This window comes from Lepidochelys olivacea (genome assembly GCF_965140295.1).
Source record: "Lepidochelys olivacea isolate rLepOli2 genome assembly, chromosome: 4".
NCBI lineage: Eukaryota > Metazoa > Chordata > Testudines > Cheloniidae > Lepidochelys > Lepidochelys olivacea.
Window position 1 is genome coordinate 78791451 of NC_140414.1, and position 12661 is coordinate 78804111.

The window sequence follows — 12661 nt, forward strand, 5'->3', positions numbered from 1 at the left end:
ACAGTAGCTCCAGGAGAAGGGGCCCTCTCTCCCCTCTGCCGGCCGGCAGCACGGGAGCAACGGGGGAAAGGGGCACTCTCTCTCCCCTGTCAGCAGCAGGGAGCTCCAGGGCCAGGGGAGAGCCCCACAGGAGCCCTGCAAGCCCCAACTTGCTTCCCTGCCCAGTTCCCACACGTCCCCAACCTCTCTCCTCTCCAAGTCTCTGCTGTGCGGCCCTTTCGAGCTGCTGCACAGGTATTTACAGCCTGCTGTGCGGCTGCGCAGCTTCGAGAGAACTTAGGGAGCTGCCACTGGCTCGCAGGCCTTGCAATGAAGAACACTGGTGTATGTAGAGAAGGCATATCTGGAGACAATTACTCATTCAGAATAATCAAGATATTTGCATTTGAATGTGACTTTGAAGGCTGTTAAAATTACTGGGACATCACAGATTCAGCATTCTCATTTAATTGCAAGAAAAACTACTTGGCAGGGTTTAAATTCAGCATGTGATTTACAGGAATTGAATGCTCTTTCACAGATTTACAGGAATTGAATGCTCTTTCACAGACAATCCTAGTTGGGTTTTTTACATACTCCTTTGTAGGATTCCCTGTTCAGCCAGGGAAATGCCTTGGCTTATGAAGATTGTTTATTAGTCACCCAGAAGCCCTGCCCTGTCTCCTCCATGAGTACACTGAACCCACTTCTGCAGAACCTGGAGGCAGAGATAGTGAATGTTCTAACTGGCAGAATAAGCCCTGAGTTCCATCCTACTTCTTAGTCAATTGGATAATCCATTAGATGTGCAAGGGAGTAGTTTAAAGAACTTCCTCTTCTATGGGTATGAAGGGTCTACTTATGTGACTTCAAGAGAGCAGTGGTGGAGTACAGAGTTGTCCAGTGCACAACAGGCATGTTGGGAATCTGTCAGGGTCTATTATGAGGCCTTTGAAATTGTTTGTACAAAGTGCATATGAAGATGGACAAACAGTCCTGCATCTGGAAGCCCGGGGAAATAAGACCATCTCCATCAAGGCAAATCTCTTGCCCAAGAGTTAATACAAAGCAGTACATTAGTGGATCAGCTATAGAACTGTTCCAAAGTCCACCTAAGGTGGGGAAAATGTGTCAACATCTAGCTCCTGACTGAGCTGTGAGAGTCACTGTGATAGTGTCTGGAAAAAAGAAGGCAATGAGGGACACCTGACAGAGAGCATCCCTGAAAAAAGGAATTGAAGCCAGCAGCCCCTGGGACTTGGATGAAGTGACAAGGAAGCTTGAAGTAGTGTGACATCAATCAGAGTGCTATGTCCTCAGGCTTCTCTGAAATGTTTTTGATCTCTCTTAATTGATGGCCAGCAGTCATTACACAATGTTTACAGTATTTTAATGCTCCTTTGTTTCACTTTTAATAACATTGCCTCAATTAATGACAGGTTTCAGAGTAGCAGCCATGTTAGTCTGTATTCACAAAAAGAAAAGGAGTACTTGTGGCACCTTAGAGACTAACAAATTTATTTGAGCGTAGGCTTTCTTGAGCTACAGCTCACTTCATCGGATGCCACAAGTCCTCCTTTTCTTATTGCCTCAACTGTATTTCTGGGTGGCCAAAAACATTTTTGACTCTGCTACTTGGATACAAGGTTCTTTCCAATCCTATTTTTCTCACATTTAAAGGATTCCTTCACTAAGTGGATGGCTGCTTTTTATTGTAGCCTCTTGGGCTAGTGTTCATGTAAATCCTTCACTAATTTCCAGCTGTTTAAAACACCCTAACTTTCAGGTAGGTTCTCCCTCCTTGTTTGTGGAATCACTAGACTAGAATGCTGGTGAACAACCACGACACTGATGTAGTTAGTCATTGGCTGCATGTGTGTTCTCTCTGCGTGCTGCATTGGCTCTGGCCAGATAGCCCATACAGCAGGCTCCGATCGAACTTCCCAATAAGACCACAAGACTTGGTTTAGTAGCAAAGGCACCCAGCCAGGTCCTAGCTCCCCGGTCAAATTTCTGCAGTTACACTAGCACATGTATGCCTGTAACAATGGACCAGCTCAGCGAATGGCAGGATTCTCCATTCCCCCCTTGGCCAGTCAAAGACACTCCCTCTGAGACTCTTCTTTATACACCAATACAAACAATTTACATATTGCCCCTGTGACATGGTTAGTTACCACCCTTTTACCTTGTACACATTGGGCTTATCGATCAAAACATCTCTATTCATCACCCTGTCATCCTGACCTTATCTTTAAGAGGGGGTCAGTGTGTCCTTGTATCCGCTCTGGGGAGTGTGTTTGCATCCTACTTGGTATCTGGGTGTTCTGGTACCACCCTTTTGGAAGGTGTTTACATGAGTCTCCTATGCCTAGAACTTCTCAGGAATGTGTATATTTTTGCAATACCAGCCTTATTCTTGCCAGGGTCTGTGAACCTGCACGCAGGCATGTTTTATAACGGGACCTGACTTCTGCTCACAGCCTGACATTTGCTAACTTTGCTTTCTATTAGCAAGGCTTGACCACTACTTTAGTTCAGACCTTTTATACAAGGGCTTGTGACTCAGGCTCTCTCTTTCTACTACAACTGGGTTAATATTTGACTGGAAATTTCATTAATCCCTGCTGTTCATGACTTCCAAAGGTTGGTGATAAATTGTATATGTTTGGGAAGACAGCTGTGATAAATATCCATAGATTTATAGAATTTAAGGCCAGAAGAGACCTTTAGATCACTCTAGGCTGCTGGCCAGTCCCCTCAGCCCAGGAAGAAGTGACATCATGTCCAGAATCTGGTGCAGACCCTCTTCTCAGGGCTTCCGTTTTATTTCTTCCACATAAAATTAGTGCAGCACATTGAGCATCCCTTCCCCCATAACCTGGGGTGTTCTGTAGGGGCTTATCTATTCACTACAGGTTTCCATTCTACAGGCCACTTGCCTGACAGCCAGACCCTGCTTCCTCCTACAGGAGTCAAACTACTTACTGGTAGTTCTAGCTCTCCTTCCTGTTACTGCCTTCAGGCTCCTGGCAGCTCTGTTCCAGCTGAGTCACTTTCTGCCTTTTTATAATCACCTGATTCTTTGCTGATATGTCTCAGCTACCTCCCTACTATAATATGCGAAGCTAGGCCCAACTCCTCTAAAAGGGAATTTTTGGCCATTCATCCCGTGACAATTAACTAGTCAAACAATATGTATATGACAGGCTCTTACAGTTCACCCAGTTACCCCTGCATTTAGCTCAAAAACTTGTTTGACTAAAGCATACTTTCCAAACAGGCATCCAGTCTTGATCTGAAGATATCAAAGGAGACATTTTTTTCCAGTGGTTAATCACCTTCACTGTTTGTTTGTTTTTTGCCTTATTTCCCATTTGTATATGACTGACTTTAGCTGCCAATCATGAATCATTTAGTACCCAGTGTTTCCCCTCTCCTCCCCCCCCCCCAATGTATCAGATAAGCTCTCCGTTTTCTTTTTCATTGAGCTCTTTAAGTCTCTCAATGTGTACGGCATTTTCTCCGTACTTCAAATAATTTTGTGGTTCTTTTCTGCACCCTCTCTAGTTTTGCACAATCTTTTTTAAAATGCGGACACCAGAACTCTACAATGTTGACGCTTTATCATAGTAATTTTCTGACATTCAGGTCAAGCTCCATTTCGTTTTAAGTCTGAATAAAACAACCTTCTATCTCATCCCTCAGATCCTCTCCTAGGTGGAAAGCCCGATCAACCCTAATTACAAGCCCCTGCTGCACACCATTTAGGAACATATAAAGAATTGAACATCCTTTCATGGGGGATTAACTGCATAAGAAACCAGGCCTACACCTGAAAGAGCTCCTGCTCTGTATGAATATGGTAAATTTGAAATCAAACTTCCATACAGTATATTCACTAGCATACTTATGTCTGTTATCTCACAATAGCTCTCAAATTAGTATGGCCAGTTGGATTCATAAAACTTTCTCCTGATAATTTAACAGCCTTATCTCATTTGATTCCAATTTCTTGCAGTCTTGCTTCAAATATCTGTGTATACTATTCGTTTTGGAGGACGATGAGTAGGATATTCCTTAACTTCTTTGCACTGGACATCATATTTGTCCAAGGTCTAAACTAAAGTGCAAAACCCCTTTTCCCCTTCTCCCCACAGATCAGAGGCTTTGAAACTGCTTACTGCATAGATAGCATGGGGCACACCAATGGCGGCTTTGTTGAACTTGGACCATGCCACAGAATGGGAGGAAATCAGGTAAATAACCTTGAGGCGAGAAGTTTGAAAGAGACAGTCGATGCAATGAATAATCATAAAGCTGTTTCTCTGATAAAGTCCCTAAAACTACTGTGCTTACCAAAAAGTAGAATAAATGCGGGGGAAAAGTCGTGAACTGTGTCAGCTTTTATGGGTGGGAATTTGGGATTTGTTTCCACTCAGGAAATATTCCCCTTACCCACTGTGGTGCCTTAGTTATTACTTCTCAGAACTGTGATATAGTTATAGGTCTGCAATGCACTGATGCACTAAATGGCTTTCCACTACCAGAAACAAGGAATCAAATACAAATTAATTCATAAGTGAAGCTGAGTTAAACTGGAAAAAGCTTAGTTCCTAATAGATAATTGTAATAAGACTATTGCACAATTTGCTCCACGTCTTCACAATTTTGCCATCTCACCACCACAAGGACAAATGTACAACCTACTTCAGGCAGTCAGGTAGCTTTATCTTCTTGAATTTGATACTTTAAATTTTGGAAGTCTGTAAACTGAAAAATGGCTCAAAGCAAAATGGTAAGAAGAGGTTAACAAAAAGTTATCTTCCATATATATATATTTGACTTAACCCTATGCAGTCAAGCTTTGTCAGTAGTGCAGTAACATACAGGATGATGTCCCTGTTCAAAAATCATGTTCAGTTGGCTCTTAATGTAAAAATGTCACTGTTATCACTGTAGTTTAAAATATAGCACAGTACCCTGTGAAAATACATTTTCAGTATACAGTACTCGAGAAAGCCTGTGAAAAAATCATTCTTTTTCAGTCCTAAAATCTTACCTTAATAAAATGCCAATCTAAGAAGTAGCAGAAATTATCTGTTTGTATTTAAGTTTGGTAGTTTTCCCTCTGGCCCAGTGCTCTTTAGTTTTTAAATTTATTATTGTCTTCATTTGAAAATACTGGTGAGGACAAAAGTTCACTGGCTATCAGCTCTTTGAAAGATAGTGATTATATAGCCATCAAACTGCAGATTGATTTATCCAGCTCTTCTCAGGAGCCTCTCAGATAACATCTTTTGCATTTATCCCCTTTGTTCTTAACTTAATTTAGTAGTCTCATATATTTAGTTTTCTGAGCTCAGAAAGAAGGTACTTCATATGCTAAGTCTCTGATAATGAAAAGCTAATATGTTGCATCACTTAAAATAAATCACCCCTATTCAAGCAAAAGTAGGTGTGATGATAATTTCAAAAGACTATTCCAGACGATTTAAATTAATCGTTATAGTATTGCTTCTAACATTTCAGTTACCTTATAAGTTCACCCTTTGTGTTTACAGTAACAAAAAATTTTCTTTTAGCTTTTTCGAATAAATGAAGCTAATCAACTCATGCAGTATGACCAGTGTTTGACTAAAGGACCTGATGGATCAAAAGTTATGATTACGCACTGTAATCTGAATGAATACAAGGAATGGCAATACTTCAAGGTATGTGAGCATATGGTGCAAGGGTAGGCAATTTGTTAAGACTTTTTTTAAACCCCATGTCGTTAGACTTTGTGCACACATCTGGAAGTAAAACTGTAGGACCAGATTCACTGAACTTGGTGTGGCAAAATGTAAATTTCACTTTCCTGTACCAGGCTCTCCCCTTGCTTTCTGGGAGGAATTCACTCTGAGGGAAGATGGGTTTTGTTGACACTCTCCCAGGATTTCCACTGCAGGAAAGCAGCTTTAAGTTCCACCAGGACAGCTGCTGCCAAGGAAGAGGGAGAAAAATTGTTCTCCTTAACCTCTGAGGATAGGACAAGAAGCAATGGGTTTAAATTGCAGCAAGGGTGGTTTCAGTTAAATATTAGGAAAAACTTCGTAACTGTCAGTGTGGTTAAATACTGGAATAAATTGCCTAGGGAGGTTGTGGAATCTCCATCATTGGAGATTTTAAGAGCAGGTTAGACAAACACCGCTCAGGGGTGGTCTAGATAATACTTAGTCCTGCGATCAGTACAGGGGACTGGATTAAATGACCTCTCAAGATCCCTGCCGGTCCTATGATTCCATGGGTATGTGCTGAATCAGCACATTCCCGCTGCCCCCTTTTTGGCACTGTGGTGGCCCGCACACCCCGATGAAGGTTGCAACAGCTTATGCTCACAGCAGCCTTCCTGCTAATGTCCTTCCCACCAAGAGAGTTCTCTACAATGTCTGTACTGCCAGAAGCTGGCATAGATGCTAGGGTGAATTTAGCAGCTCGAATAATGTAATTTGATTACCTTGCATATCTAGACTGAAATAGCGTTCCATTTAAATTACATTCTTCAGCAGTCCTGAGAGGGGATAAGGGAAGTACAGCAATGCTAATTCTATTTCTGCTAAATTTAATTATTTTTATGTGTTGCCCTGTGCCTTGTTCAGCATTTGGTTTTGTTCTTTTGAGTTAGCTAACTATTCGCTGAGTAAATATTGTCTTATCTTTTCTAAATGATGTGTGTGGCTGCTGTGTAATGCTGTTGTGAAAGATCTGAATTTTTAAATGAAGTATTGATTTCATAGCTTGTAATAGCTATTAAGTAAATACGTATTTTCGTATAGGTATTAACTTTGAAAACATTTTTATTATACTCTGTTATATTTAATGAGTCAGCTTATACTTTTGTTCCAGTAAAAAGAGAGAGACAGAGTACACTAATAAGGAAATTTGGCCTTTAAATACGTGCACACACACACCTCGATTGTGTATTTGAGGGCATAATATGGTCTAATAGGGTTGAATGCCAGATTGCTATTACCCAGTTGTTTTCTGAATCATTACCATCTAGCTTGTTGGGCATTTATTAATTCACTCATTAGTCTGTTGGTATCTGAATTCTATTTGCCTGAAGCAGCTAGATTCTTTGTTAAGCATTATGTGGTGAAAGTCCATTTGCCTTCCACTGACATGCAAGTTTTTGTAATATTTGCATACAGCTGTGAAGTCCTGAATAACAAAAAGCTGTTTGTATGGAGCTAAAAAGTTGGGAAGAGACAGACAAGATCTTTAAATTCCAGGAATTTAGATAAAAATCAATACACACTGTTTTGGTGTCTACTTTGTTCTGTAGTATATATGTATAACTTGTTTGCTCTCCACCAATTCTAATGTGGCCCAGCATGTTACTTGCCACTTCATTAGGCTTTGTTTTTACATGAGTTGAATCCCTTTCCACAGTAGCTGTGCCAATTGTGCAATTGTTTGCTTCAGTGTTTCTGTTACTAGAAGTTAGGAGACAGTGGTCCAGTAGGCACAGCACAGAATGTGGACCAAAACATTGGGTTTATTTTCAAAGAAACGTGATAAAAGACGATAAAAGATGGGTAAGCAAACAAACACTGGAAACTGGGTGCACTTGTGAGCCAGATTTTCAGTGTTTAATTACTGTGCAACCCATTTTTAAAATATATTCTCACTGAGGGGGGTGGACTGGGGCAGAAAGATAACAATTATAATCAGTACAAGAAATGTGATGCCCAGGGCAGACATGAACAGCAACATTTTTGGGGAGGTGTTTCTGTGTCGGTCAAACAGTCACAATATTTGTGCCACTGTAGTGAATCAGTTATGTGACTATAGGGATTCGGTAGCAGTGCTGCTATAGGCCACTCAGGTATCCCAGAGAGAGTATAGCCAGATCTGGTCAGACTATTCCCTTTGTCTTTTGCTGACTTTTGTTGATCTGGGGGACAACAGCTATCTCATAACCCCACTTCTCCCTGCTACCATTGGAAAAAGGAAATGTGGGAGAAGAGCTGAGGCAAATCCTCACTTTCACCCCAAATATTTGAATTGCTCTGATGTTGGCATTATGGTTATAAGTTTAGGTGAAGCATAAACAGCCAGATCAGATAGCAATCCTAAGCAGGAAAGGTCTTGTTTTCAAGCATTTGTCTTTAATAAAAAAAAATTGTCTAACCTAGATTTTTTTAAATCAAACATTGAAAACATAGTTTAGAATCAGTTATGCAGAATTAACCTGTTTCCTATGAGGAATAAGTATGGGTTTTTAAAATGGACCAAGTGCATCTATTTACTTTTATAATGTAACATTTCAAGATGTGAAAATGTAGGCCTAAAAAGTGATAAAATTATTAATGTAGAAATGATACTTTCACAAGGACCCTGGGTAATTTGTTTTTAAACAGCTACACATATTAGATGGGGAAAATTTTAAATCTATTTCTGATTCTTTTGTTTTCCAGAAGCTACATAGATTTACCCATATTCCTTCAGGGAAGTGCTTAGATCGCTCAGAGGTCTTACACCAAGTCTTTATCACTGAATGTGACTCCGGTAAAGCAACACAAAAATGGGAAATGAACAACATTCTTAGTGTATAGACAAAACAAACAAAAACCTGGCCTACTGAAACATTAATTTGTGCAGGACTGAAAATAACCTGAAAACTGCTGCAACTATTAACTTTGTACAGCTGCAAGCCTGAAATCTCCTAACTTGGCTGAAGGACATAGATGAACTGTGATATTACAATAACATTATCATCTGCAGTTAATGTTTACAAAACTGCTTTTACCTTAAACTTTGTAGATGTTTACATCTTTTTGTTTTAAGATGTTAGGGGTTTCATGTGCTCTTATCTGTGTTTTATAGGAACAAAGTTAAAGGCACTGTGGTCTTCTTTGGGATTTCACTCAGGGGTCTGAAGGCAGTTTTTTTACACACACTTGAAAAGGTTGGAGTAACCAGACTTTCACATAATGTGGTGATTATCAACCTGTTGTATCTTTTTATTTAATTTTACATCCTACCAAGCACTGCCACAGGTTACTAGCCAGAGTGGCCTTCTTTCACAATCATGCTGCTTTTTTGGAAAGGTAGATTTCAACATATTTAGTGCCTCTTTCATTTCTCTATATATTTTACACGAAAAACATTTGATGGACTGTATGGTATGGATATGTTGATATGTCATTGATAAGGATTAATTGTACCACCCATGTAATTACCTAAGACAAGTTTGTGTTGCCAATGTGACTTCTGTATTTACTACATATTGGTAAGGCAAATAAAGGTACAGACCACACCAGAAATGCTGTAGGGGGTCCCAAAAATATTGCAAAATGTCCCTTTTGAAGCTAGGTTCTGTAATTTCACTGGAAATATGCTGAGTAGCACCTGGATGCAGCTGGTATATTAGGCTTTGTCTACACTAGCGCTTTTGTTGGATCGGTGAGTGAAAAACCCCCACCCCAACTGACGTAAGTTTTACCAACAAAAGCGCCAGTGTAGACAGTGCTGTCAGCGGGAGAGCGTCTCCCTCCAACATAGTTATAACTGCTCGTTGGGGGTGGTTTAATTAATGCTGCAGGGAGAGCGTTACAGCGGCGCAGCTACAGTGGTACAGCTGTGCTGCTGTAAGATCCAGAGTGTAGACATAGTCTGAGACAGCACTAAAGCAATTAAACATTTATTTTATTTTCAGTATTAAAAAAAAGCCAAAAGAAACTGAACCTGAAAGCGTTCCGTGATATATCTGATGAAGAGAGCGCTCTGAATTACAGCTAAGAACTTACAAACACTAACTTCTTTGTTTTATCATGCCGTACAAACCTCTGATGTATTTTAAAGCTAAAGCAATGTATAAAATTAAGAATGGTCAAGGATTTTGTGACATTGTTAATATAAATTGAATTCACCTGGAGGTGAACTAAAACTTTAAGTTAAAAAAAAAAAATTCAAACTAATTAACATACAGGGGTAGACTTTAAAGGGGCACTATCAACTAGTTTTAGATCCAGACTCTGAGACTATTAAGAGTTGATGACATCATGAGTGCCTTGACTTACTAGGAGTTGAGCCCTTTGCACCTCACAGGATCAGACCTTGAAAGTATTTGTTTTAGAACCAAATTCTACCCTCAAATGCAGATTAGCATTGCGTGTAACTTCCATTTAAGTTAGTAAGGGTTATGTATCACAGCTTTATAAAGGTCAAATTCTGCCTTTAGATATCTATCTATGCATATTTTGGCAATGATTTGGGATCTCCTCTGGCTTCTTTAAACTTCTCAGCTGTCCTTTAAAAGGTGTGAAAAATAAAATTAGAAAATAAAGGAGGGAAAAACTGGAAAAAGGAGAATAAGAGTATAGGTAACTTTATTATTTGTGTGTGTGAAAACTGACTCCATTTTTTGTGTTGGGTAGATTAATCATGTTACTATGCATCAGTGAAAGAAAGGTGGCATATAAATCGTGAAGGTGTGTATTTTAAATGGGTATTTTGTGCAATTCATTAAAAGATACTGTATGTGCATATGAATCTGTATCTGAAACTGCAAACTACAAAACATGAAAACATCAGAAGCTGTTGCTGTAATGACTTTTCCTATTGTAGCCTGCTTGGGGAAATTTTTTTTCCCATATCTTGCTTTGTAAACTGATGATAATATCACTATGCATTTCTACACATTTTATAAATTTGATTTATGCAGATTTTGATACACTGTATGTTTCTGTAGAAATTGTATAAATCTTCAAAAGTTTTATTAGGGATAAATTTGGGAAGACGATGTGCATCTTAATGCTGGGTTGTTTGTTTTCTAGGTGAGGAAAATAAATCAAATATTTTAACTTGTGGGTTTGTTATACTTCTGCATATGAACTAATTCTTTAATATCATTGTAGGAACTTTTCCCCCAAATCTAAATTGATTCAGACAACTTTGAGTGCTATATACTTAAAAGTATTTAAAAGTAGAGGATTCTATTTTACTTTTATTCAGGTGCCCATTGTCACTGAAGTAAAGGCCAAGTCTTCTAGCTGCCTGTATGGCACAACTAGAGATTGTATTCCCCTATCCTGAGCTGATTGGACAAGAAATGAGGATACCAATTTAAAAACTGCTGCTTCCAATGCTGCTGCCTCTCTAGGACCTCATCTTATTTTTTTAAAGATAGAAGAATGTGAAGCTAACACCCTCACCATCAGTCAGTCTGGCAAAGGACACAGAAACAGATCTGAAGGAGTTCGGACACCAACAGCGTTGTGTTCAAGCTTCCCCTCGTCCTAGGAAGCCTATGACACTTGTAGAATTACTGTACCAGCTGGGAGCAGGTTTCCTTGGGACTGAAAGCCTCTGACATCAAGTAGTTCCCTAAACCACCCTGCTTCAAGGCAGGCTTTTACATTTTACATATGGGGTGCCAAGAAAGTGTCAGAACTGGTGAGTTCCAGAATCAACCCACTGGTTCTTTTCCCCATTTACAGTCATATTCCTGCAACTGCTACCTACCTTTTCTACGCCATCCACCCCAACTTGGCTATCTTCAGAACCAAGAACAGCACCAGCTGCTCCTCTGAAAATATATCCAGGAGCCCTCATAATCTCAGTATGGGCCTGAAGTGTAAAGATGCTACACACAGCACCAGGCTAGTGAGGAACCCCCTTCAAGACAAAATGGCATGTGCAGCTGGATATGAAAATACAAAGGGATGCTTACAATAAGAGTTTTTTCTCCAAGTCTTTGCTATGTCAACTAGACTTTCAAACAACCTCCAATTTGGACCACTAACCCAACCCTGAACTCTGAGTACACAGCAGTTTGCAAGACAGTGTGATTAGGCATATGCTTTTTAACACACAACCAAAAATGAATAAATGCTGTCACCCTCCCCCTGTAATTGATGGTTTGAATGGAATCTGGAAGAATAGTTAAGGCCTTATGATCATGGGTTGGGGAGGGACAGGACAGACTGGAGGCCACAGAACATTAATGCCCCATGTGTGGGGAAGTATAAATCCAGCACAGCAGCAAAACGGAGTCTGCTAAAGGATTAGGACAGGAAACCAGAGTGAAGTGGATTTTTGAGGTTAGGAAAACCATGTTCCCTAGAATATTTTCCATTCCTATCAAGGTCTTCATGAGAGATGGGGCACTGCTTTTGTCATGTGGTCAATAGTAGGTAATTATAGGACTGAAAGGGACCTCAAGAGGTTCTCTAGTCCAGTCCCCTACACTCATGGCAGGACTATTATCTAGACCATTCCTGACAGGTGTTTATCTAAGCTTAAAAATCTCCAATGATGGAGATTCCACAACCTCCCTAGGCAATTTATTCCAGTCCTTAACCACCCTGATAATTAAGAAGTTTTTCCTAATGTCCAGCCTAAACCTCCCTTGCTACAATTTAAGCTCATTGCTTCTTGTCCTATCCTCAGTGGTTAAGAACAGGTTTTCTCCCTTCTCTTTTAACAACCTTTTATGTACTTGACAACTGTTATGTCCCCTCTCAGTCTTCTCTTTTCCACACTAAACAAACCCAATTTTTTCAACCTTTCCTCAGTTTTCTAGCCCTTTAATCTTTTTGTTGCTCTGCTCTGGACTGTCCAATTTTTCCACATCTTTCCTGAAATGTGGCGCTCAGAATTGGACCCAATACTCTAGTTGAGGCCTAATCAGCAT

At 39.9% G+C, this 12661-nt stretch overlaps 1 protein-coding gene across 3 annotated transcripts in view; it reads left to right on the forward strand.

The window, feature by feature from the left end:
* GALNT7 (polypeptide N-acetylgalactosaminyltransferase 7) overlaps positions 1 to 10802 on the forward strand; it is a 111323-nt gene extending 100521 nt beyond the window's left edge. For all 3 annotated transcript variants that reach the window (XM_084626129.1, XM_084626128.1, XM_084626127.1), the window contains 3 exons: positions 4140 to 4238; positions 5565 to 5693; positions 8442 to 10802. In XM_084626129.1, coding sequence (XP_084482255.1) covers positions 4140 to 4238; positions 5565 to 5693; positions 8442 to 8579 — 366 coding nt within the window. In that variant the 3' untranslated portion in view covers positions 8580 to 10802. The remainder of the gene's footprint in view (positions 1 to 4139; positions 4239 to 5564; positions 5694 to 8441) is intronic.
* The last annotated feature ends 1859 nt before the right edge of the window (positions 10803 to 12661 follow it).